This window comes from Furipterus horrens, unplaced genomic scaffold (genome assembly GCF_987537825.1).
Source record: "Furipterus horrens unplaced genomic scaffold, mFurHor1.1.pri manual_scaffold_7, whole genome shotgun sequence".
Taxonomy (NCBI): Eukaryota; Metazoa; Chordata; class Mammalia; order Chiroptera; family Furipteridae; genus Furipterus; species Furipterus horrens.
The window spans coordinates 5,532,732-5,559,604 of record NW_028327177.1 but is presented as its reverse complement, the minus strand read 5'-3'; the positions used below and the strand labels follow the sequence as shown (position 1 = coordinate 5,559,604).

The 26,873-nt window shown below is 48.4% G+C and overlaps 1 protein-coding gene across 1 annotated transcript; it reads right to left on the bottom strand.

The window, feature by feature from the left end:
• Window positions 1–1,243: 1,243 nt before the first annotated feature.
• HHLA1 (HHLA1 neighbor of OC90) lies at window positions 1,244–26,595 on the bottom strand. The gene is made up of 17 exons (XM_090283115.1): window positions 26,517–26,595; window positions 25,876–25,935; window positions 21,914–21,970; window positions 20,122–20,202; window positions 19,572–19,655; window positions 19,404–19,487; window positions 16,126–16,209; window positions 14,291–14,347; window positions 14,095–14,187; window positions 13,295–13,534; window positions 9,765–9,962; window positions 7,208–7,378; window positions 7,022–7,090; window positions 6,616–6,690; window positions 4,629–4,785; window positions 3,116–3,198; window positions 1,244–1,287 (listed from the first exon to the last, which is right to left on the bottom strand). The coding sequence occupies exons 1-17, from the start codon at window positions 26,593–26,595 to the stop codon at window positions 1,244–1,246; spliced, it is 1,716 nt and encodes a 571-aa protein (XP_090139241.1).
• Between the last annotated feature and the right edge of the window lie 278 nt (window positions 26,596–26,873).

Sequence of the window (26,873 nt, the reverse complement as noted above, 5' to 3'; positions counted from 1 at the left end):
GCTGGATCGAGGGGCCTGGTGTGATAAAGGGGACACTTTCGTGTGTGGGTGTGTCAGCATTGCTAGGCATTCAAACCCTGCAGCTTCCAGAAAGGTCTGGCCTTGCGCCGCCGCTGGGAGATGACCGCTAACGCTTGGGACACCCCCCTGACGAGAGCGTCCGTGTGCCTGGGCCTTTGGGCCATGCCGGAGAAGCTGAGCTCACAGTGTGACTTGCAGTGGGGGCCCTGGGTCACGCTGTGGTGGCCTGACCTCCGGAGCGGCTGGAGGTCGGGTAACTGAGGTCAGCCATGGGGGCCCTTCATGCCTACATGGATGGCCCCCAATAAAAACCCAGGACACTGTGGCTCAGATGAGTTTTCTGCTTGAGGCTACTCCAATCATGTGGTCACACATCACCGCCGGGAGAATAAGTCCTGTCGGAGAAGCTCTGCCGGGCGAGGACAGCTCTCCGCCCCTGTGACCCTTGTTGATCTTGCTCTGCATCCTTTGCTGTGATAAATGGTTAGTGTCAATACAGCCACTGTCCTGAGTTCTGTGAGCCCTGTTCGTGCGTCGCCGAAGCCGAGGGTGTTTGTGGGGACCCCCACACACAGACGAAGAGTCAAGATGAGACACCAACAAAGACAGCCCTCTGCACCTCCTCCTGAGGGAAGAGCTCCATCACCTCCAACTCTGAGGGGCTTGCAAGGCTATCTGGGTGCCGTGGTACCACAAGCCTGATGAGCTGTACGTAACCGAGTCTGAATGAGCTGCGTGGAGAAACCCCATGCGACTCTCACCAGAACACGGGTTCAGTGTTCCTCACTCAGCCTTTTGCTGACTCCCTAAGGTCCCAGGTTTAGCTCACTCCGGGTGCTGTGTCAGTCCAGTGCCCAGGCAGGTTTGTGCATGCTGGGGGGCGGGGGGGTCCCCTTCTGCCTTGTCTCCAGTCTCAGAATTGCTGCAAGCATCTTGGGAGTTTCTTGAGCACAGATAGTAGGCTTCTATGACCTTGGGCAGGCAGGAGAGTTGGCAGGATTCCTTCCTGGGAGCCGTCTAACATGTGCCCTTGCAACTTCAATATCTTCCACGGATTCGCAGGAGAGAGAGGAATGCTGTTTCCACAAAGAACCTCTTTCAATTAACTGATAATCTAGCTGAAGCCTGGGTGGGTTCTTGCAAAGGCAGCCAGCGGGGGCTGGGGCCAGGAGGAGGAGACGTTGCCCACTCTATTGTTAGGGCCTGGTGTGTTTTCAAGGCCTCACACAGACTTGCAAATATTCTCAAGGCATCTTTGTCTTAAGGCTGGGGGAAACAAAGAGAGAGAGAGAAGAAGAAGATGGAACTCAAGTACTGAGAAGGAATTTCCACAAAGATGTAAATCCTGACAGCACCCTGCTCTTCCGGAGGGCAAGTGTGTGCAGTGCTCTGGGCAGGAGCTACCCAGACTCCGTTCCTTCCACGTGCACAGTTAGGAAGAACGGGGGCAGGATCCCCTTGCTCGGTGGCAGCTGAGTTGAGCTGAAAGCAGCCTCCATTTTTCCGTTCTCTGTCCAGCAATGTTTTCTAATACCCGGCTGCACCTACCTCATCTCCCTGGTGGGCATAAAACTAATCTAAACTCATTCCTGCATCGTTCAGTAAATGTAAGATGTTGTTTGTGCAGTGATTTTAATGTGACAGGAACCAAAGAAGGGCTATTGAGTTATAAGTAGTTGGCAATTCCTCAGTTCTGCCTACAGCAAGTGAGGGAGTTCTGTTTGACCGCTGAGTCCCGGTGCTCCACTCCCAAGGCTTGGCTTTTGTGCTGGGAAGGAAAAATGGTGATGATAGGAAGAGGAGGCAGGAGAAGTGGGGGACAGATTTGCATAAGAAATAAGCGAATGAGTCCCTGGCTGGGTAGCTTAATTGGTTAGAGTTAGAATGTTGTCCCTATATGCCAAGGTTGCAGATTTGATGGCTGGTCAGGGCACATGCAAGGATCAACCAATGAATGCACAGATCATTAGGGTACATTGGTCTCTCTCTCTCTCTCTCTCTCTCTCTCTCTCTCTCTCTCTCTCCCTCCCTTTCTCTCTCTCTCTCTCTTTCTCTCTCTCTCGCTCTCTTTCTCTCTCTCTCTCTCAAATCAATACATTTAAATAAATTTAATGAAATAAGGGAATGTGTTTGAGAGGAAAGAAAGTATAAGGCAAAAGAAAATGAAAATAAACAGAGGATGCATCTGGAAACCAAGAGGCAAGCCAGAAAGCTTGATGTTAGGGGAGTTGTTCAGAGGTAAGTTGGGAAGCAGAGCTTAGCTAAAGGCTTTGAGATCGTAGCTGTAGGAAGTGAGAACTCAAGGGGGCAAGAGAATAAGAAGAGTTTCTAAGAAGTGCTGACATGGTGTTCATTTGTTGTTCCTTAAGAACAACAAGGAAGGAATTGGCCACTGAACTTTCTGTTTATGTAAAGGTTGCCCAAACGGAGCCATGTGAGCACCTGGCGTATGTCCGGGTTACCTTAAAGAGCCATTGTTCAGAGCTCACTCTAGTTTCATGACTTTTAGAAAAGCAGAGGCCCTTGACCATCTGGGTAGATGCCCCAGTGAAATGGCCAAACATTGGCTTTAAGACCGGGTAGACTTGATCGGCCATGTGTGTCTGCAGGAGCGGGAGAGAAACGAAGCTGAGGCCATGCGCCTTGGCGAGAAGTGGCTTCGATGCCACGAGGACGTGTGGAGAGGCACCACACACCCCCGCCAGCAGCTCACGCTGCCTCTGCTTCCTGAATCACTTGTACACACTTGCTTTGGTCAGGAGTTGGAGCTTCTCTGTGGGGGTTGTCTTCCATGTGATTCTTCAGTGTTTCTTTGTAGTTTTAGCTTACATGGGACTCAGGAAGGAGAGAGTCGTGCACAGGAAACAACAGTGCTTGCTCTGGCTAATGCCTGCTTTTTTTTTAATACCTTATTGCAAACATCAAGCTGTTAGGTGAAGGGGGATCGGTAATACCTCTGACTCTTTTTGTCTAGATTAGTGATGACTACTGAGTCACTGGCCCCTGCTCAAGCAGGAAAATTACTCAGAGTTCTAGAACCTTGTCACAGATGCATGTATTACCGAGTTACAACATAGCTGAGCTGTGTACTTACTGCGGGAATAGGACACCCTCTTTGCCTTCTGACAGATGTATGTCGCGTTCTTCAGAAACCAGGAATAGTATTCCAGGCAGTACCTAAAGAGTTAAACCAGAGTTGAGAGTCAGCACTCTCTTCTGTGGCTGTGGGAAGACAAGCAGAATTTAAAGTCATAACGGACAATTCCTCACAGCAAGGAACCCCCTCTTCAGCTTCACAGGGTGTGGGAGGAGAGGTACAGAATGAGTAAGAAAAAGTGTGAACTTTGGAGGCAGAAACTCTTCTTTTCAGTCCTAGCACCACTGCTTACTAGGACTTTGGGTTGACGACTTAATTCTCCGGGCCCTAACTTTTTAAATCTATAAATGAAAGGCAATAACAGAATCTACACTTGGGAGGATTAAATGAGATCACATTTGCAAAGTCCCTGTGTAGTGCCAGGCTTGTCCTAGGTGCTCAGTGAAGAAGGATCTCCATTTCTTTTTTTTGGGGGGGGGGGGGGGCATTATCGTTAAAAATGCAGCAACTGCTCTGCACAACAATATCCTGCTCCCAGCTGGTGCCCGCACAGCAGCTTCAAAGGGCGGCAAGAAGCCAATATCAATCACAGAATCAGGGGGAAGGATTTGCATGGCAGGCCACGTGGCTCGCTCACTGTGGACTCAGAATCTACTTCCTTTTCAATCCCTCGCCTGATATAAGAGGAGGGTGGGCCCAGGGTTCTCTAAGTTCTCTTCCATCTGCATCATTCTGTGACCCTAACACACTCTGGGGTGCAGCTAACGACTCAAGAAAGTTAGCTGTAAAGATTTCCCAGGTCTTCCACCCTCAATTTAAAACCGAGGAAACTGAGGCTCAGAGATAAGTGCATTTGCCCAAGGACACTTTGCTTTCAAGTGGGAGAGCTGGATTCTTTCCCAGGAAAGCCACTCCGCTCCAGAGCACACTTCTGTTCTACTAAGCAGCGAGACCGATACGAGTCAGCAGCCGGCCGGGAAAAACAGAACCCAGGTGGTTCTAGAGAGGGAATTCAATACTGGGAATTAGTTGTGAAGGGGTTAGAAGAACTCTGACTTATAAAGGGGTTAGAGAAAGACAAAAGGGAAATGTTGTTTAAAGTAGAAATAAAGGGGGAGAAGATCCTTGGCTTCTCCCCTCCTCTGCCCTTCAGTCCCCTGCCAACATCATCCTCTGAATGACCTTCCAGGAGGCGGGCTACAGAGGCCTTCTGGGAAACGTGAAATGTACCAGTCAGCATCCCTGCCCCCGCCACATTGCAGAGCAGACCAGAGAAAATGCAGAGTGGATCTGAGCGTTGAGTGGCATTATGAACATCGCCAGGGCTACTTCTGTGGCGAGTGTGTGACCTCATACTCTCAAGGCGACATCTCAGTACCTTGACATATCAAGCTTGGTCAACAGCTGCCATGACCGCTGGGTATCAGGCTACAACATATCAAGGATGCTAGAGGCAGGGTTCCCACGTGGCTGTGAGAGTGGAGAAGGGGCAACGCATGGCCCAGCTTACCTCACAGCCCCCACCCTGGGGTCCCTCCTCTGGCTCATGCAGAGGCATTGCTGGAAAAATCGACACAGCTCCATCAGGCAAGGGTTGAGCTTCTGGCCGGCCAGGGAGACAGGAGCAGCTGTCATGGCCCCCTCCCTGAGCAGCTGCCGAGGACACCCTGGAAGACACAATCCTAGACCACTCAAATCAACAAACATATGAGAGCTATCTTCCCTCTGACTGATATCATGCTAGGAGAAAAGAGTCCTGCCCCTGATCTCAGATGGCTGAGACACACACGTGAGCATGGCGGCGCTGCACCGCTGCCCAGCAAAGCTGCTGTGGCAGGTCTGAGACACAGAGGGGCGGGAAAGGGGGCAGGCAGGTCCTGGAGGAAATCAGAGGAGGTTTTCCTGAGGAGTAAGTACGAAACGAGGACCTCAAACATCGAACAGGCTTTGGAATTAGGTAGCTCTGGGTTCCACACTGAGTCACTTTTCCATATGTAGGACTCAACTAACATCGCTCAATGAAGATAACATGATCTATCCTGCAGAATCATTGCACAGGAGTAAAGATAGGCCTACCCCAGTGCCTGGCACACAGTGAGAACTCAATAAATACTTATTGAGTGAAAGAATGAGTGAATTTCAAAAGCTTCGTGGCGCACGGTGCCTGTGAATGGGCAGAACCATTTTCTGGAAGATGCCAGAACCCCATTATTTTATACTTTTATTTCCCTTTAGATGGATGGGTGGGTGGATATATATTCAAATGAAGATATACTCATATAGATCCAGGGAGGTATAGAAGGCAAAGTTCTTTGAAAAAGACAGTCACTCTGGGAAAAATGGAAGGCAGCAGGAGAAGGGGAAGAGCAAGGAGGAGCTGGCCTGACGCCGTGACAGAAGCCACCAGCGGGCGTCCGCAGGAGCTGAGCAGTAAGAGCAGGGCCTGTGGACCTCGCTCATTCACGGGGTTGCCGGGAGTCGGAGCAGACTCAGTGGCGTGTAACAACGAAGACACAGATACAGAAACCTTGTTTTCTCAAGGTCAGTCCGACAACCGCCGCCATCTGCATGGCGAGTGGGTTTGTTTCGCATCCCCTGGGGAAGAAAGGACTGTAATGTCCTACGGTGGCATCAACGTGTCTTTGTGTCTGCAAGGCCTGCTCACCGCAGCGGAGAGCGGCTGCGGCCGACCTGGGGTGATAAGGAAGAGGAGGCTGTGTGCAGGCCCCGGCGATTTAATAATGCCCTGTTGACACACGACTGAATGGTCTGGGGACATTCAGGAAACCAGGTAGAAAGGCATCCAGGACTGGGAGGGGCCTGACGGCCCAGCCAGCTGTGAAGGCCTCACTTCGTATCAATTTCTCCCTTATGGAGACTGGCTCAAAGAAAGAGGAGCGTGGGACTTCCCAAAGCTGGGGAAATGCTGCACAAACCAGAGAAACAACTCAGATCCAAGCCCAGGAAAGGGTTTCCTCTAGAATTTCAGAAGAATTAAGGGTGCAGGGGTGGGGAAGACTGGGTGTCCTTTAAAACAGAAAAAAAAAAAAAAACCGAAAACAAAAAACGGGCGTTGCATTTGGAGTCATTCGCCCCCCCCCTGCTTCTGCTCACATCATGCCCATGAGAAAAACCACCTCCATCTGCAAAGCCCACAGCATGTTCTCAATAGGTGTTCACTCAATACAAGTTGACTGAATTAAATTATACGGCGCTCTATAGTTCCAAATCACTTCCACGCACATGATCTTGCTTCAGACAAAGCCCTGTGGGAAGGAGGGACACCCTTAGTGCCCATACGATTAGTATTCTTGCTCTACAGCCGAGGGCACTGAATTCTGGAAGCTGAGTGCTGGGGGCCACCTCACCAGTAAACAGACCTACGATCTGGGTCCCAGCAATCTGACTAAATTGATCAAACAAACCTTTTTATTATACTGTGCAACCTCATTCAAAACATACAAAAGCAACAGGAGTGGCAGGGCGCTGGTACGTACTTGAAACTTGAACTTGGTGGGGTCCAGGGACCAGGGCTGGCTCTTCTTCAGGGGCAAATGGCCGTGGGAGATCACCTACAAGGAGCAAGAATGGCCTCAAGAAATCCGAATGATATGGCCCTAGCTTATACACACAAGCAGAGAATCACAGCCCCTGAAGGGTAAAGAGTTCTTGAAACCTGCAGGAAAATTGTGGCCAGGAAAGAGTAGTGCTTTATCCAAGATCTGAGGGCAACGAAACAGCATAGCAAGGCTTAGCTCTCCTGCCTGTTCTCCTGATAGAACCAATGAGGCACCATCACCAGCTTAGGCCGCCTACGGGCACCCCATCCCACTGCTCCCCTGCCCCTAAGCTGGGTGTTCTTGACTGTGGTATGGGATGGCTCTTTCCAGCACAGGTTCTTACCTGTCTGTGGGTACCTGGGGGCTGGGGCCTTGGTCGGACTCGAAGTCTGCGTGCCAGGGGTGACTGTCCCTGGGAGGAGAAGAGAGAGAGGTGAGCCTGTGCTTCTCAGGACACCTGACTGGGAGCAGAGGCCCCAGGCCACCGGCCCTGCCCCGTGCATCCCATGTTGGTTATCAAGCCAGGTACCAGGCAGGGCACTGAGGACACAGCATGAGTAGGAAATGGGACCCACAGCAGAGGCCAGTCCCGGCAGTAGCTGCAACAGCGTGCGCTGGCACCGTGGGAAACCCACTAATGCTGGGCACTGCGCGGGGGGTGCCGTGGTGCTGCCCAGGCGGGGTCCAAGCACGGCTGCTCCTGGGCGAAGAGGAGAGGGCCTGCTTTTCGTTCCCCTGAGTCTCGTGTACACACTCACTCCATCCCCACCCTGTCCTCTTCGTGGCAGAGCAAGGGTGCGTCTGAACGATCCTTTAGATCACAAAGTCCTGGCTTAAGGGTCACAGGCCACGACCTTTGCTGTCACGGTCCTGGCCTTTGGCAAAACCAGCCAATCAGCCTCCTCAGAGGGAATAAGGGAGAAGAAGCCAAAACAGGCAATGTCACTGGTGGTAGGGAAGGGGTGAGGCTGGCATGCCATGGGAACACGGGAGGTGGGCACCCAGTTCAGCTGGGGTGGGGGTTTGGAGGCAGGTGACATCCTCTTTGAGACAGAAGGGACACATGGATTAGTGAGGGGATTCTGTCTTCCAGGCAGAAGACAGGGAGCAACAGCAAAGGCCCAGAGAAGGGAGCGGGGCATGGCTTGGCTTGGCTGGGATCTAGCGTGTGATGTGGAGGGGCGAAGTGGGGGGTCTGAGAGTGGGGCTAAGTGACACTGCTTAGTACTTCTGCTCCTCTGCTGGGACCGTGGGTGAGGCAGCGCTGACTTTATCTGACTTCTGCTCTGTGTGGCCCCTGTGTTAGCACAGAGATGGGCAGCAGAACATATCTACCAACGATGACTACAGGCCCCCTCTGGGTCATCAGCATCTTCCTTTGCTTCCTGTGAGCCCCTGAACGCAGAAGCGGGCAGTGGGTGCTTGCTGCCTGGGTGTGTTTCTAGAAACTGAGCAGCCTTAACAACACCCCAAACGCAGAGCTTCCCTGTCTGTGATTGTTATTTACAGTTTGACTAAGTGACCGCAGAATCGTAGAGGAGTCAAGCTGAAAGGGACTTGGGGTTACAAGCAGACTCATGCTCTCTTTTGGCAGGTGTCCTGCCTGTCGCTATTCTCTCCAAAGTGTGTCTGCGGCAGCCGGCCACCACGCTGCTGCTGCGGGTGCAGAAATACAGGTGGCAGTTGCCCTTGACTGAGTCATTCCACGATGCTGCGTGCTGATCTGAACACTGCACAGACGTCACCTGACTCAGTCATCACAGCCACTCTGGAAGGCTGACATCATCTCCTCCGTTCTGAAGATGACAAAACGAGGACTCAGAAAGACCAAGAAAACTTCATCAGGACACAGAGCCATGGCCGAGTGAGGATTTCAGTGTGGCTGTGTCAGAAATAAAGACCAGAGCTCACGCGCTCAGGGCTGTGCTGGCTGCCGCTGGCCCGCGCACGTTAGCCTTTCTTTTTCCCCATCAGTTATGCAACTCACCACTGAAGACTCTCATCCTTGTTTTTCCAGATCTATCTGTGTAACTGACATTCTGAGCGTGTGGTCAAAGCTTTATATTTATGCCCATTAAAAGTCATTGACTCCTTCCCGTCCCTTTCTTAAGAAATTCAGGTAATTCCACAAACTTTTAAGGAAAACCTAGTGTGTTTCAGGGGAACTGGAGTTGAAGAACACAGGCCCTTGAGGAGAGCATGGCCCACAGGGGAGGAAGGTCAAGTTCACGGACACTGACAGCCAGGAATGGTGACCTACCTTCCACTGACTGGGAGCGTGGCAGGAGGGCCTCTTGCTGCAGATACCAGAGGTAGTGAGTTTTAAAATAAATAAGCGTTTTTTGTATAATTATAGGATTAGAAAATATAGAAAATTCACAGCTTTGGAGTGAAGAAAAGTGAAAATCTTATCTACTTCCCAGATATAGTCAAGGTTAATATATTATGAATTTCTTTTCAGTCTTATTTTGTTTTGTGTTTTATTTTCTCTGTATTTTTATTACATGCACACATACATACACACATAAGTACATATACATACTAGAGTTAAATCCCACTTGTTAATTTTTCAAGTGCCTTCAAGAGCCCAACCCTTCCACGTATTACATGAGTATATATTAATGCTCTATATTTATGTGTGTAATTAATGTATATGTGATATTATACTGCATGTACATGATATATATGTAATTGATATAATAACATTAATATATAGTATTTCCATGCCAAAAAGCAGTTGCATTTTCTGGAGTGGACAATGTTGGCTTCTTGTGGTCACTCACTCAATGGACAGTGAAAAGGTGAAAGGGAGAAAAAGTTGGCAAGAAGGCCCATCAAAGAGAGAGAGGGGGTGACAGGGTCCTGTGAGGAGGGGGTTTTCATCCCTTCCTTCCTTCATTCAGAGGTGGGAAGAAAGGGATGGGGTACAGAAAAGGAGAAGAGAGGGTTTGCACTGTGATTATTAACTGCGTTGCTAACTTATACACCATTACTTTTCGGCATGTGTATTATATTTCACAAATGTAGAAACAGGTGCTAAATTTAGTTTAAAAATGAGGCACTTGGGAGGGAACAGCCCCCCTTACCTGAGGTTGGGGTGGTCCGGAACGGGCTGCCCTGCGTCCCTGCAGGGGGCTCAGGAAGGCTCCCTGTGGCCCAGGTCTGCTCAGGTGGCTCCGCGTGCTGCGTCTCTGCAGGCGATGTCACCTCCCTGGTGGTCTGAGCCCAGGGCCCAGGCGGGCTGGAAGCCCAGGCCTGTCTGTGGGCTGTCGCCCTCCCGGTAGCTGCACAAGGGACAGTCACAAGGCATTTATGTGCTTCACCACTTTGGTGAGGATATAAAATGGACAAGACACTGAAATGTAATCACAGGGTAAATGCAACGTGTAGGCAAAATATAGACAATCTAGGGCCTTCACCACAACCAAGAATCAGTATAAATGGACCAAACTAAACGTTATTTTTCTAACTACCAATTTGTTAAAAATCTCCAAATCCCTGGGACACCCAAGAGATCAGCTGGAGTGTGTGAGGACAGTGGGCTCTGGCAACATGATTTCTAACCATGTGGTGCAGCGGAAAGGTTCTGGGGTTCGAGGTGATGGACCTGGAGGAGTGAAGTCTGCTCCTGCTTCTTCCATGCTGCAAACCTGGGGACAAGTTACTGAACTCTTTTTAGCTTTATCACTGAAATGGAGCTGTTAAGAATAATATCCGACAGCATCGCAGGACTGTGATTAAGACAAATCTTCCCTCACAGGGCTTTTAAAGAACTGCCAGAGTCTCCCTTGTTCATGCCCATGGTAGGAATTAAAGTTCACTTTTTCAAGTTTTACAAAACGAATCCCCGTGGGGGATTTTAAAGCTCTAAGTTGAGTTGAGAACAGTTGCCATCTTCAAAATATTCAGATATCTTTCCCAGAACATGGTATATTGCTTCACTTATTTAAATATGCTTGATACTTTCATTAAAGTCTTGTAGTTTTCCTTACATAGGAATCTAGCCAGGGATTTTATCATTTCGCTTGCCTTTGGCAATCACACCTTTATTACGCTGTCAAGCTTTCTAATTGTGCATGTCATGATGCTGGCTGTGGTACTAAGGACTTTTCTAGTTAATGAAGTTGAGTTCTGTTCCCCATTCTTGTTTCCCTGCTGCTTTTTATTGTTTTCATTTGAGACCATAATGTATTTCCCCCCCTGATCAGTCCACCCCTATAGCTGCCTCGTGCGATAGTACAATAACCGCCTCTCACGGTAGTAGCTGCTTCTCACCTTAGTGCCTCACAAGGACCCTCTGGCCTTCGCAGCAGCCTGTTGTCACATTATCTGACTGGGTAGTTGCCTTTCACGTTATTGCCCAGCTGCATGGCCGCCTGGCTGCCTGGCATGGGATTTGGGGGATTCTACCGGAACATGTGTGTGCATGTTTTAACCTGTGATTGAATTTATTTGGGTTACATTAGTTAATGAGATGATATAGGTTTCCGGTGAACAGTTCTATAACACCTCGTCTACATAGTGTGTTGTGTGTTCGCCACCCCAATCAGGTCTCCTTCCAGCATCACGTGTCCCCCTTTACCCTCTCCTACCTGCCTCCCCTCCCACCCCTTTCCTCTGGGAATCACCGCTCTATTGTCTGCGTCTATGAGGTGTTTCTGTTGTTTTATTTATTTATTTTTTGCTTCCTCCCTTCACCTTTTTCACCCAGCCCCCCTCCCCCTCCCCTCTGATAGCTGTCCGTCTGTTTTCTGTGTCTATGAGTTTGTCTCTAGTTTGTTTGTTAGTTTATTCTGTTCATCAGGTTCCACATGTAACTGCAATCACGTGGCGCCTGTCTGCCTGTCTCTGACTGGCTCGCCCCACCCAGCACAATACTCTCCAGGTCCATCCACATCTCCGCAAAAGAGTTTCTGCTTTTTCACAGCTGCATAGTATCCCATCGAGTAAATGTACCACAGCTTTTTATCCACTCATCTACCGATGGACACGTGGGTTGATTCCAGACCTTGGCAATTGTAAATAATGCTGCTGTGAACACAGAGGTGCTTCTGTTCTTTTGAATTACTGTTTCGGGTTTCTTTCAATAAATTCCAAGAAGTGGCATCACTGGGTCAGAAGGCAGTTCCATTTTTAATTCTTTGAAGTATCTCCATACTTCTTTCCACAGTGGCTGCCCCAGTCTGCATTCCCACCAGCAGTGCAAAAGGGCTCCCCTTTCTCCACACCCTGGCCAGCACCTGCTGTGTTTTGGTTTGTTAATGACGGCCGGCCGTTCTGACAGATGTGAGGTGTTATCTCATTGTGGTTTGAATTTGCAATTCTCTGATGACTAGTGACATTGAGTATCTTTTCATATATCTGTTGGCCATTTGTCTGTCCTCTTTGGAGAAGTGTCTGTTCAGGTCCTTTGTCCACTTTTTAATTGAATTGTCTGTATTATTGGTGTTGCGTTTTATAAGTTCTCTATAAAATTTGGATAGTAATCCCTTATCAGATATATCAGCAAATATGCTCTCCCATTCAATGGGTTGTCTTTTCATTTTGTTGACAGTTTCCTTTGCTGTGCGAAAACTTGATAGTTTGGTGTAGTCCCATTTATTTATATTTCTCTTTTGTTTCTCTTGCCCAAGGAGATACATCAGAAAAAAAATGTTGCTGCGAGAAACGTCTGAGATTTTACTGCCTATGTTTTCTTCTAGGTCTGCTGCCTGACTCTTCATCAATTCTTACCTCTGTGGGGAAGCCCTTCCCTGCGTTCTGCAGGACAGTGACTCTTTTAGGCTGGATCATAACTATCTGTTTACTTGCCTACATCTCTTTCCCTGGCCTGTGTGTGGGCTCAGGAAGGAGAGGGAGCATTGACAGAGCTGTGCTGTTAACAGCTAGCCTGGGAAGGAATGGATGGATGCGTGAATTCTGCTGGCTCTGGCCCATGGCTGGGACTCACTGAGACAGTCCTCACTCTTGCTGAAAGAGTTAGCTCAGTTGTATCTCATTCCCAAATAGGATAAGCGCGCCTTTTGTGTCTTCGGTGACACCACTGATCGTGTCCTCAGAGATGGTGGGGAAGGAGGAACCCCCTGGCCCACCATCAGCGGTCGCTTTCCACGCCGGCATCATCATGAACATAGTCTTGGCATCATTACCCAGCCGGCCACAAGTTAACCTACCCCGGCCATGAAATGTTGACTGCACTTCACCATTCAGTGTGAATGTCAGGAGAGCTGTTGCTGAGTGCGCTTTGCGGAAATAAAAATACCTTTTTTCTACAATATAGTCCAAGTATGTAAGATATCCTCATTGGGGGATGCTGGGTGAGGGTCCTAGGGAACTCTGTACTATATTTGCAACTTCTTGTGAGTATAAAACTATTTCAAAGTTTCAATTATTTCAAAATTTAAAAAATCATACAAATGAATGTTAGAAGAACATATATCCATACTTGTCTTGGCTTGTTCTATGGAACCCATAGTGGCTCATGTTGATGTCTTATTCAAGGGGGACTGAAGAAGAAAGGGGCCAGTAAAGAAAGGGAAAGGGGGGGATTTCACTCCTTTAGGGGAGGGAGCCTAGAGGGAACAGGGGGTCAGAACAGGGTGGGAAAGCTTCTTACCCAAGCCTGGGAGGGTGGGGGAGATGCTGCCTGGCGTGGCTGTGACCTTGGTAAGAAGTTCCGGCAGCCTATCTATGTTCACGGTCTGCTCTCCCTCTGAGGGATGTGTTGTCTCCATCCTGGGAGAGGTTCTCAGAGAAGACACACTGGTGCTCCAGGCTGTGTGTGGAGGGCTTGTCCTTGGTTGTGTTTGCTCACTGGTGGGTGTCAGCTTGGAAGTCACGGCCGCCCCTCTGGTGGCTGTACATTCAAGGAGACAGTCATAACAGTTTTAAAATATTTGTCACTTTGGACATAAAGAACTGTTGTGTCACTGAGAGGTCATCCATCCCACAGCAAATATTCAGAATGCAGAGATTTGAACCTTACTTGGACCAGCGCTGTTTGTCACCAAAAAGAGGGTTTCTTTTTGAATGACAAATTAGTCTAAAATATCAGTGTCTGAAAAAGCCATGTGAAGAAGCACAGTGAACAGAATGCAGAGTTGTCAGAAAAAAAGTGTAAGGCAATAGGGAGCAGAGAGGACTATGGAAAAACAGGGGAAAGGTGTCCCTCCTGCTGGGGGCAGCAGCTACTCAACACCAGTTTTTTTGTTGCCATGGGTGAGGGGAGTATCCAGGGTTGCCAGATCTTTGGATATATATATCGCAACATATATATATATTCAAACATGTTTTAAATGGTAAAATCCTTCTGTTTTCACACAGTATAGCTAAATAAAATACTGCGGGCAGCAGTCTTCAGTTTGCGAGGAGGAACCCTGGCCTGCAGACTCTAGAGCAGGAGTTTGGGAGGTTCACACTCACCCAGGACACCAGACAGGCTGCTGGTGAATGTGTAACTGACAACCGGAGACTCCTCCGCCATCTCCCAGAAGTCAGAAAAGTTCCTTCCTGCAAAAACCCCACCAGGAGGTTCCATCTCAGGCTTGTCTGATGGTGGCTGGGTTTAATTTTCAGCCCAGAGAGCTTGTCAAAGACTAAGCTGGGGGCTCACCCGACTTTCCTGTCATCACACAGATGAAGATACAGTCGGATTCATTCGTCTGACTCACTGTAAGACAAGAGCACACAGCAACACTTAGCAGTGGGTCTGGAGATGGGAAGTCTTCAGTCGAAATGAAAACTTAGCTAGAAACTTGGGGGCAGCCTTGATTGTCTGGGGGTCTGGTGGGGTGCAGTATAATGTAATGGCTGAGGGTACAGACTCTGGGGTCAGTCTCCTCAGTTACAACATTGCTCAGCCACCTACTGGCTATGAAACAAGAGTGAACTGCTGGGCTTCTCTAGGACTCAGTTTACCCATCTCTAAAATTACGAACGTTCTAATCCCACAGTCCCTTATTTGCAGTTTCCAAATTCCCAAATCCCTGTGAGATGGAAGGTTTTGTGTCATTTTGGTACCAAAACTGATTTGGTGGCCAAAGCTGACTTGACAGACATGACTGGTAGTCTTTATCCCACGTGGTGTAAAGGGTCAGCCCTTCTGCTAAATTAATACGGTGTCTTGATGGCAGTGTGCTGTCCTGGATGCTGTCAGAGGTCATGGGTGGTGCAGATACCCTATTAGACCTTCAAAAGTCTGAAAACTTCTGAGTTCCTAAATCTGTGGGTCCCCTTGGGACTGTGGGCGTGTAGCCGCATCACTGACAGGGCAGCTGTGATGACCCAAGGACACGTGCGTGAAGCTCTAAGTTTGGTGTGTGGTATATAGAAAAGCTCAGTGAAGTCATAATAATTATCATTGTTGCCACGGTGCTACTGTTATTCTATGAATTCGCATAGTGACCAAGAGCATGAACCTGAGGCCCAGATCGCCTGGGTTAGAATTCTGTGTCTGCAGAATGACATTGGGCAGGTTACCTAACACTTCTGGGGCAGTTTCCTCACTGGTGAAGTGGGGATCAACACAGTAGCTATGACCTGGCAAGGGGGTAGTGGGGTCCCAGTGAGGGAAACACATGGTAAGCCCTCAGAACAGGGGTCCCCAACACTGGGCCTGCAGACCAGTACTGGTCCGTGGACAGTTAGGAACCAGGCCACACAGCGGGAAGTGAGCGGTGGGCTATTGAGCGAAGCTTCACTCACCTCCTGCCTCCCTGGACCTCCCATCCCCCACCTCCACCCCACCCTGCCCCACCCCCATCTGTGGAAAAATTATCTTCCATGAAACTGGTCCCTGGTGCCAAAACTGTTGGGGACCGCTGCCTTAGCAGACTCCCTGGCACTGAAGAGCATTTATTATTTCTTCTCTTTCTCCCTGTCTCCCTCTTCTAAAACAGGAGCGTCTCCATTGCGTAGTGAACTATCCTGCTGAGACCAAGCACTGGACTGTGAAACAGATCTGTGCTTTGCAAAGTGGGTCCCCAGGGGACTGGGAATTGTCTGCAGGTTATATGGAGCCGCCTTACAAATGAGGAATGTCTTCGTAGTACGTCAGATAGGGCTTTAGGCTCCACATACCTAAATCTGAATTCTGAACAACTTTGGAGCAAAACAGCCAACCTCCCTGAACCTCAGTGTTCTCATCTTTAAAACGGGAGCACAACACGCTCACAGACACTGTCGTCCTGAGTCCGACTAGATTTCCACCAGCTCTCGGCCTTGGGCTGTTCCTGCGATGGTTTGAGCACCAGGAACAGCTCCGATGGGAAGGGGGAAACCTAAGATGCTGGCGATGGAAACTGGACAGACCGATTGTCTAAATAAAACTTCCACCAACGTTCCTGGCAGCCTGGCCTGCGGCAGGGGCGGGGGAGCCACTCCATCTGATTACACTCCATGACAGACGCCAAATCCCACATTTGCTGAGCATTCTCCAGGTACACACACCTGAGAGGATGGAGGTTGACTTAAAAATCTCTGTGAGGTAGCTGGTAGAGTTTCCAATGAAGTCCACCAGCAGGGCTGTGAAGTCTGCAAGACAGATGGAGGAGGTTTACATTTCTGAGACTTGGTTTCCCTTTCGGAGACTTGAGGGGGACGGATGATTGAATTGGGATATTTCGGAGTAGATTTTACAAGTTTGATTTAGTTCCATGATTTGAGGACTATTAACAATGATAGAGAGGACTTCCGGCCAAGATGGAGGCTTAGACAGACACGCTAGGTCTCCCTCTACAACTAGAGAGGAATACAACTACTTCAAAACAAAGGATAACTAGAAATTCCAGAAAATAAAACTACACGGAAGCCCAACATATGAAGTTATAAACCAGCGGTGCCATTCGGGCAGGTAAGAGTTAAAGAGGGCAAAGCTGTTTGCGGAGCGGAGGGCGGCGAAAAATCCCGGCGGCAGTCAAGCCCCTGGCGGTGCGAGACCCCAGCGCTGGGGAGAGCGGCCACCGCATCGCCTTGAACAGTGAGGCCCAGGGGGGCGGGAGGACGGATCCCGGTCTCCTAGCGGAATATCTGTGTGAATCCATTTTGGACCCCCGCCCCCAAAGAAAGAAAGCACCACAGGGCTGCGAAATAGGTCGCAGACAGGCGCCAGTCGCTGACTTGTGACGCCAAACGGCGCCGGTCGCTGGGTCATTACGAGTACACAGGCACTGCCCCCGACAGCCGGCCCAAGAAAACAAAACGCATCTGTCAAAATGAGGCAGACAACTATAGAAATACCGGTGACACAGCTCACCAGGCAGCAGATAGAGAACCTGACAGATGAACAGATAAGAAACCTGTCAGAGGCTCAGTTCTGGGCCATTGTTATCAGGTGGCTTACAGAATTCACAAAAGAGCAGGAAAAAGATAAGAAAGAAGCGAAAAACATTCATAACGAAAGGAACAAAACCGCATACGAGATAGATGGTGAGAAAAAAAAATCCAGAGTTCATTTCAACAAACTGGAATATGGAGAAGGAACAAGCAGTCAACCAATGCAGCGAGAGGAAATGGGAAGCAACAATGAGAGGATCAGAAACCTCTGGGACAGCTATAAAAGGTCCAACATAAGAATCATTGGTTTGCCAGAGAATGAGGAAGATGAACTAGAACTTGAAAAATTGAGTGAAAATATAATAAAGGAGAACTTCCCAGACTTGGGGAAGGGAATAGACTTGCAGGTCCAGGAAGCAAGGAGAGTTCCCAAGAGACTGGACCCAGGGAGAACCACTCCAAGACACATTATAATCAAAATGTCAAAAATTAAAGATAAAGAGAGAATCTTAAAAGCAGCAAGAGAGAAGAAAAGAATTATGTACAAAGGGGTCCCAATTAGACTATCAGCAGACTTCTCAAGGGAAACCCTACAGGCAAGAAGGGACTGGCAAGAAATATTCAAAGTAATGAAAATCCAAAACCTACAACCACGAATACTCTATCCAGCGAAACTGTCATTCAGAATAGAAGGACAGAGAAAGTGTTTCCAGGACAAAATAAAACTGAAAGAGTTCATTAGATCCAAACCACTGTTATATGAGATGTTAAAGGGACTGGTTTAAAAAACAGAAGCTAAGGAGATGAAACAAAGGCAAACTAAACAGGCAACGAGAGTGGAAAAAGAACTGTGGGTACGGGAAGCATATTGGGGGGAGGTCAACAGGGAGGGGGAATGGGGAAAGGGAGGGAGATGATATAGGAATTGGGGATCAAGGTAGGAGGGAATGGAATAGACGGAGAGAGGTTGGGAGGAACTGTATGCACAACTAATGGGCATAATCTAAAAGGGGGGGACAACTGGAGTGAGGGGGGCCACCGGGTGGAGGGGAGCAGAGGGAAGGGAAATTGGCACAAATGTAATATTTTAATCAATAAAACACATTAAATCTGAAAAAAAAAAAACAATGATAGAGAGAAATACCATGAATTATTATTTTTTTAATCATAATTTCAGGCAGGCAGAAAACTTCGAGACCCACCATGTTAATCTCCCCTCTCCGCCATTGCCCTCTTCCCGCAAATCCTTCTCTGCCAATCCCAGACTGCTGGTAGGGCCATGCTGTTGAATAATGGCTTTTCTGATTTGTGCCCCGCCCCCTTTATCCCATAAACTCCTATGTGATCTGCAACACCCTCCCTGTCTCAGCCCACAATTCCGAGCTCATTTCCCGTGACGCTCCACCCTGGTATACTCGCCCCAGCACACTGGCCCCTCCACTCTCCCTCTGCCCCCTGGGCTCTTGCCTGGAACCCTCTGTCCCCAGGTGTCACGGGGCTGCCCGCCCACTTCTTACAGTCACTCCTGAATCGTCACCTCATTAAAGAAGACTTCACTGGCCACACACAGCAGCCCTCCCCACTACACGTCCCTGCGCACAAGGTCTCCTGCTGTATTGTTCTCATTAGCCGACATACTGTGTGTCTGCTCTTTATTAATTTATTCTCTGTCCCTCCTGCAGAACCCAAGCTCTATCAGAGTGGGGGTGCCCTCTTTGCTCAGTGTGGCACCCCCAAATGCACCAGAGTATCTGCATTCAATAAAGAACAGGTGAATGAATGAATTAGTGGTGAGAGAGTCGTTTTTAGTTTTGTTTTTCAGGGTCGTCTAAATATAAGAAACATGTAATACTTTTCACTTTTAATTTGAAAAATTTTACATGACTCTCAATAAAAAAAATAAGGTAATCCAAGGCCCCCTTGCTCCATACTTTTCCACTCAAAAACACACACTCCAATCTTCTCCTCAGAGGTCACCACCCATCCGGTGTCCACATATGTATTTTTTTTTCATTAGTGGATCTTGCATTCTGCGTATTATTCTGTAACTTTCTTTTTCTAATTCAAGGTGTCACGGAAGTTTTTTCACATGGAGGCCAAACCTGGCCACACCCCTTCATTTATATTGTTTATGATGGTTTTCAGAGGTGTCTACTGCAGATTATTTAACAATTTTCCAAAGGACGGATACTTCGCTCATTCTCAGGTTTTGCTATTCAAATAATATGCATGAGCATCTTGTTCTTTCTGCTCTGTGCAGACGTAACTTGCTGGGACAAATTATTTAAGCCTAATAGACATCGCTTCATTTTTCTGTCTTACTCTAAGAAGAACAAAGGAATTCCAATATCTCTCAAACAGCACACGTGGAGTCAGGAGAGCAGCCAGCTTCCTGCATCGTCCCTCCCACCTGACAGGTCGTCCTCGGTCTGCTTCTCCACCCGGGAGCCCACCTGACAGGTCATTGGTCCGGTTGTTCACACAGTAGCAGTACCGCATGGGGAACTTGGCCGGGTCCACCGTCTTCAGGTTGGAAACTGGGAAGAGAAACAGTCTGCACAGCAGTCCTGACACACAGCCTGACCCACCGCTCACCGTTGTCACCACCAAGAGGCACTTACTGTTGTAAATGGCCACAGAAAACTTGTGGAAGGCGAAGGAGCTGTAGGAAGTGATGCTCAGCAGGGAGAAGAATTTCTTGTTATCTGCCAATGATATCGAAATAAAGAAACAGACAAACATCTGCTAACAACAGATAACAAATTCGCAAACATCATAGAAATGAATAATACAATGAACACATAATAAAATAGCCATACAAGTAAATCACATAAAAGCAAGTTAAAACATGCAGAAGCACACGTCACTTGGCTATGTGTCCTGCCCTGTCAGGAGGCTCTGGCAGGTCTCTCTCGAGATAGTTACGTTCAGCAACGCTGGCACCTGTGGCTTGTTCAGGACACAGTTCGCTCTCAAAGTGCTGGTGAACCTACTTCCTCAGGGGGTTTCCACTCGGGTCGTGAGTCAGGCAGACAGCACGGTCTCCACTCTGAGCACAGAGACGCAGGGACGCGGAGGAGTGGCGTGTCTGGCCCACGTCCCAGAGAGCCCAGAAACGAAGCTGGCCCGAGGACCCAAATACGCCTGGACCACCCTCTGGGGAGAGGTTACCTTTTAAAGCTCTGCTCAGCATCCCGTTCACCACCTGCGTGAGGTTCAGTGCAGACAGGTCGACCGACCTCGCAGGCAGCTCTGGAAGAGAAACGGGGTCCCCTCATTTCCAGCGCCCAGGCAGGCGCGCCCCCTCTTTGCCCATGTTCTGAACTCTCCTCCAGTGCCCCTTGTGCTGGCACTAGGAGCGGGCAGGGGAAAGGCAGTTCCTGTCCCCAGCAGGGCACAGCCAGCAGCGTGCACTGTGACGAGTCAGAGGAGCGAGGTGGCATCTGGGAGCAGCACAGGAACACGTACTGTAGGGAACACTTTATCCCTGCGTTGGAGAGAGTGGAGATCGGCGGGACATGCTTACATGTGTATAAGGAGAGGTCAAGGACACGGCTCAAGTCCTCGCTATGCTGGATTGGGAAGTAACCACCTTGTTCGACAGAGGAGCTCAGACCTTGCTGGGCATTGGCATCCCTGGGAAGATATATATTTTTTTCATACCAGAATTCTGATGCTTGGGTTCCATCCACAGGGATTCAGATTTAATAGGGCTGCGATATGGCCCAGATATCAATCGATCGACCAATCACTCATCGGCCCGACATTGGTAGTGTGCAGCTAGGTGGAAAGAGGCTGCCGGGTCAAAATCTGCCGTCGCCCAGCTCTTCCCTGAAGCTTTGGCAGCAACAGCTTTTACTTAACATTCAGACAACCATGTGGCTAACGCGGTGGGAAGTTTGGAGCAATGCTGTTTTCTCGCTGTGGGGCTGGAGTGGGAGGCAGATAAGTGGGGCAATTCCTGTGGCGTCCTGGGGACTTCGGGGGGACTCGCTATGGTACCCAGAAGATCCCCTCCCCCCACCTCTTCCTGCCTCTCCTCTCCTCTAAGGCCAGACGCTGGGAAGAGAAAAGGCTTCCGGGAAGAAATGGGGGCCCCGACCCCGAGCCCCGCTGTCTGGAGGAGCCCAGGAGGCCCCTTACTCCAGGGTCCTCAGGTCAGTGACCAGGAGAATCATGGGGGACAATGTGAAAAAGCTGAGGTCAGTCTCTGCCCGAGATTCTAGTCTCCCTGGGCTGTGTGTGGCCTTGAAATGCACATTTTAATAATAAGAGAGGCGATTCCAAGCAGGGGGACTAATCCAGCCCACCCCTTTACTGAGTTAGGAAATCGGGGCTCAGAGAAGAAAAGAAGCTTGCCCAAATTTGCACAACTGAGGAGTGACAGAGGGGTCGGGTCCCACTTCCTAGACCTCAGAGCACCGGCCTTTCTGAAACATCAGGCCACTTGCCTGCTCAGAAGAGTTCAGGGCATCAAAGTGTAAAAGATCAAAGGAAATTTTGAAATGCCAAAGGCATTCAGTCACTCTTTATTCATCCAATAAATGCCCACCCAGAGCCAAGGGGAGTCCTAGGTGCTGGGTGTAAGAGGCCAAGGAAAGGGACCAGGTCTCCACCTCTGTGGCGCTTCCTGTCTGTGGCTCCGGTGGGAGGAGGGGGAGTCCCGTGGAATCGCACGTGAGGAGCATCAGGCAGGCAACAACGAAATGCCATGAGCACCTCTGTCAGGGCACCCCGCCTGGTCAGAGGCCCCCATGGAAGGGACAGAAAGCCGAGACCTGGAAGGCTCACTGTTTTAGATGAGACGTCATTTAATCACAGAGCATTTGTTACAATGACAGTTGCCATGATTAGTTTTCATGCTGTATTCCCATGGGGAAGTGCCTTATGCCCATTCTATAGACGGACAAACCAAGGCCCAGAGAGGCTGGAAAACATCAGGGTTTGAGGCGGGTCTGGTTACCTGTTGCACCGAGGAAAGCTCCAGTTTTTTCCTTCTGGGCTTCTTTATTTCCAGACCCTGAAATACAAGTTCTCATGAATAAAACAGTATCGTGGAAGCACAGCCTCGCACAACTTACCGCATTCTGACAAGTCATCTTCTCATATTTCCTTTAAAGGGTGAGGAGACTGAGAAACAGGAAGTGACGTTCCTAATTCCCACATCCAGCTGGTGGCCCTGTTCCCCACCCCCCCAGCCCCTGGCACTCGCCTTTCTTCTTTCTGCTTCTATGAGTTTGACTATTTTAGACCCATGTGAGTGAAATCACATATATTTGTCCTTCTGTGTCTGATTCCAGTTAGCATAATGTCTTCCAGGTCCACTTACGTTGTTGTACATGGCCGGATCGCCTTTTTTAGGGCTGAATACTATTCCATGGGGTGTAAATACTAAGCTTTCTTTATCCATTCATCTGTGAGTGGACTCTTAGGTTGTTCCCTGCTTTTCAAGTACCCTGTTGAAAGTCAGGTGCAGTCAATCTGGCGTTTCACTGATTACCAGGCTTTCTGGTTAAATACTGGAGCTTTGGGTTTAGAGGTCAGTAGGGGCTGTGGATCCCCTTCTTGACAATATGGCCCTGGGGGATGCTGGCCCTGTGACAGCATCTGAGCCATGCACTTACGATCAAGCGGCTCAGGATGAAAGCTGTCAAACAAGCTGTGCTCTGGTGTGAGAGAGTTTGCTCTCTCCTCTCAGGGGCTCTGAGTGGCACTGGCCCATGTAGTCCACAGCCTCGGCCACGGTGAGACCTCGGGAGGCACTGACCGCCCTTGCTTGTTACCTGGCCAGGAAGCAAGGACCTGCAGATGAGGGACTGGGGTCGTCTGGCGTTCGGGATCTCCAGGCAACAGGGATGCTATGGGTTGCGGGGCCTTCAGAGTCCCTACACCTGTCAAGCTGTCTTCCTTACAGAGCTTTTCATAAATGCAACTCCTCTCCCCCAAATAATTATTTTTACTACTCTTTTTATAATTACAAACCCGTGGGTGGGTTTCGATAACAATATTTGAAGTGTGAATTAAACACCCCTGAAGCAGGGATTTCTGAAAGGATGTTATGCAGAAGCATTTTTCAATAAGTTTTCAGACAAATCCTCTTAAACTATTCTCTTTTTGGATTAAAATACCACCATTGTAGTAACTTTAAATAGAAGGTATTGGCACTTTCCGTACTTATTCAGCCTAGTGTTGTCACTGCCTTTATCCTTTGATTACCTGTAGAGCAGAATTGTTGTTAGCACTTCAAGAGGAGAAAATCTGAGGCTCAAGTAGAGAAAGTATTTATTGAAATTACTCTCTTTAGGCACAAGAAATCGGTATAACTAGTATCCTAGGGGGCAGGTGTGGTGGGTTGGGGAGTCATTTTAACTTTATATACTTTGTACCATCTGCATTTTGAACCACATAAATGTATAAATTAAAAATAAATGACAGTTTTCTTCTGGCCAAGATGGAGGCCTATACAGACACGCTGCATCTCCCTCCAGAACTAAGAAGGAACACAACTACCTCAAGAGTAGAGACAACCAGAAGTTCCAGAAAATCGAGCTGCACGCAAGTCCAACAAACAAAGATATAAAGAAGAAATACTCATCCAGACAGTAGGGGGGTGGAGCCGGAGCGGAGAGGATGCGGTGTGATGGCGGCAGCTGTGGGAGTGGCAGGCTGCTGGAAAGTGCAGTCACACATTTTAAAAAGTCAGGAGGGATACCTGGGGAGCACTCCCAGCTCCTCACTGGATCGTGCAGCTCATGGTCCCAGCACCAGGGAAAATCAAGCCTCATTGCTTCTGACTGTGCAAACCAGTGGGGGTTGGGGCAGAGGCAGAAACTGCCAGTCTCTCAGCTGAGTCCGCTTGTTTAAAGGGCCCCATAGTCCTAGAATGTCCGAAGACCCACCCACTCCAGGGATGACGGCCAAGGCAACAGCAAGAGACATGCCAGTCCCATACGGAAGTGGGAGAAGTGCCTGGAAAAGGGGTGAGTGCAGAGCAAGTGGCATTGTTTCCTCTCAAACCCCTCCCCCACACAGTGCCACAACATGGTGAAACAGGTCACCCTGTACTGACCAATCCCTAAGGCTCCACCCCTTACAAGTAACAGGTGCGGTAGCTCTACCTAAGACACAGAGGTAAACAGATATAGGAGCCTGTCAAGATGAGGAGAGAGAGAAGTATGGCCCAAAAGGGGGAATGGATCAAGGTTCCAGTGGGAGAACTAAGTGAGGAGGAGATAGCCAACCTAACAGACGAGGTGACAGCTAACCTAACAGATGCAGAATTCCAAACACTGGTCATAAAGATGCTCACAGACTTGACAGATATGCTTGAGTACGGCAAACACATAAGAGAAGAATTGAAGGCTATGCTAAGTGAAACGAAGGAAAATCCACACAAAACCAATGGTGAAGGGAAGGAAACCAGGGTTAAAATCAATGATTTGGAACATAAGGAGGAAAAAAATAGTCAACCAGTACTGAATGAGGAAACAAGAATTTTTAAAAAATGAGGAGAGCCTTAGGAACCTCTGGGACAACTTTAAACTTGCCAACATCTGAATCACAGGGGTGCCAGAAGGAGAAGAGGAAGAGCAAGAAATTGAAAGCTTATGTGAGAAAATAATGAAGAAAAACTCCTCAAATTTGGTAAAGGAAATAGACATACGAGTCCAGGAAGCACAGAGAGTCCCAAACAAGCTAGACCCACAGAGGACCACACCAAGACACATAATCATTAAAATGCCAAAGGTGAAAGATAGAGAATCTTAAAAGCAACAAGAGAAAAGCGGAGAGTTACCTACAAAGGGGTGCCTGTAGGACTGTCAGCTTATTTCTCAAAAGAAACTTTGCAGGCAAGAAGGGGCTGGCAAGAGGTATTCGAGGTGATGAAAAGCAAGGACTTACAACCAAGACTACTCTGTCCAGCAAAGCTATCATTTAGAATGGAAGGGCAGATAAAGTGCTTCCCAGACAAGGAAAAACTAAAGGAGTTCATCATCACCAAGCCATTATTATATGAAATGTCAAAGGGGCTTACTTAAGAAAAAGAAGATTAAAATTATGAACATTGAAATGAGAAAAAACTCACAACTATCAACAACTGAGTCTAAAAAATAAAAACAAAATCCAACTAAGCAAACCAGAACAGGAATGGAATCACAGGTATGGGGATCATTGGAGGGTTTATCAGCTGGGAGGGGGAGGGGGAGAAATGGGGAAATGGTGCAGGGATTAAGAAGCATAATTGGCTGGTACAAAATGAACAGGGGGAAGTTAAGAATAGTATAGGAAAGGGTGAAGCCAAAGAACTTATATGGACGACCCATGGACATGAACTAAGTGGGGTGGGATTGCTGGAGGGAAGGGTGGTACTGGGCAGAGGAGACCAAAGGAAAAAGAAATTGGGACAACTGTAACAACATAATCAATAAAATATACTTTGAAAAAATAAATGACATTTTAAAATTAAAGAGTAATTCCTATCTCATGTCCCCAAAGCAAAATCAGGTAAAAAAAATATCCTGAATGTTTAGCAAAAAGTTTAGAGCAGAAGCCCAGCCCCTCATCCTCAGTGTCCTCTACATTGAAATGTATTCACCATCTTGCTGCCCAGCCAATTCCAGACCATCAAAAAAGAAAAAAGGCAAAGTAGGATGAAATTATTACAAAGGTGATGATGGCATATAACAATACCTCCCATTATGAAATCTTTTATTGCTCATAAAATGTCATGTTCTTCGTGGATTCAATAAGGTCACAAGAATCCAGGAGTTCCATGAACCATAAAGCAATGAGCAGCTCATACAAGCTGCCACTCTGACTGTTAGAGCTTGAGCTATAGATACAGTCCCCATTCTACAGGCAGAGAAGCCAAGGAATTGGTGGCCCAAGGCAGAGTGAGCTAGGGAGGAGCACCTGCGCATTTACCTGTTGTAGGTAGGAAAGTCATCGCCTTTTCCTTCTTAGCTTCTCCTTTAATAGCAGACACTAAAATAAAGAAAGTTTTCATCAGAAAAATTATAACCCAGACACAACCTTAGAGAGAATTAATCCAAAATACTCATGTTAAAGATGAGAAAATTATGATCTGGAATGGTGGAGCAACTTGCTGAAAATCCCACACATAGTTTGTTCATTCATTCGATCATGCAGTCATCAAATATTTATTGGCCAACTCTAATAATACTAATTATTGGATGATTTCAGGAGAGGGCAGAAAGGAGGGAGGAACTTGGAAGGGGACATGATGAGATTTATGGAAAGATCAGGCAGGCTGGTGAGTGGGGAATGGATCACGGAGAGACGAGAGGAGAAGCAGGAAGGGGAAGTGAACAATGGGACAAGATTGGTGGCAGTGGAGGTGAAGGTGATTCTGTCGCATAAATGACACTATTGCAAAACGTTAAGGGAAAAAACCGGAAATGGGGACTTTCTTATTGCCATTTCAGTCAAGCTCATTTAGGCTTCTGGCTTGAAATATTGGGTGGCTGCTGCCAGTCTGTAACGCACAATGAATGCCCACACTCAGGATAGAGAGCAGACCCTTCTGGAACTCTGACCAGACCCACCTGTGTTCCAAAGGGACAGGACACATGCGAGGCCCACGCACAGCCTCCCCGGAGCACCGTGGACCAGGAAGCCTGGCATGTTTGTGATAGTCTCAGTCTCCTGGAGCCCAGCAACAAGCAGCTGGAAGAAACAGGGCGGATTCCTGTTCACATGGATTCAGAATACTCTTGAGGACACTGTGTGAGGAGTCCTTAGCAATCCGTTCTGAAAAGGCTCTGTATACTTAGAATAGGTAAACAGGTGACAAATGAACCCCCTAATCTCATTGGCTTCATTCAACACCAAAAGCTGATGTCTTGTGTGTAGCCCACAGTCGCCGCAGCATACTGCTGGGGACTCGGCTCCGTGCAGGCACT

What these genes read in the sequence shown, in the direction of transcription:
- HHLA1 (XM_090283115.1), bottom strand. Translation starts at nt 26,595, where the DNA reads ATGCCAGGCTTCCTGGTCCACGGTGCTCCGGGGAGGCTGTGCGTGGGC. An exon ending in CCGGACCACCCCAACCTCAG is followed by an intron (nt 7,379 to 9,764) that starts GTAAGGGGGGCT and finishes CTCTTCGCCCAG; the next exon opens with GAGCAGCCGTGCTTGGACCC. An exon ending in GAGGGTGTCCTATTCCCGCA is followed by an intron (nt 1,288 to 3,115) that starts GTAAGTACACAG and finishes TGTTTCCCCCAG; the next exon opens with CCTTAAGACAAAGATGCCTT.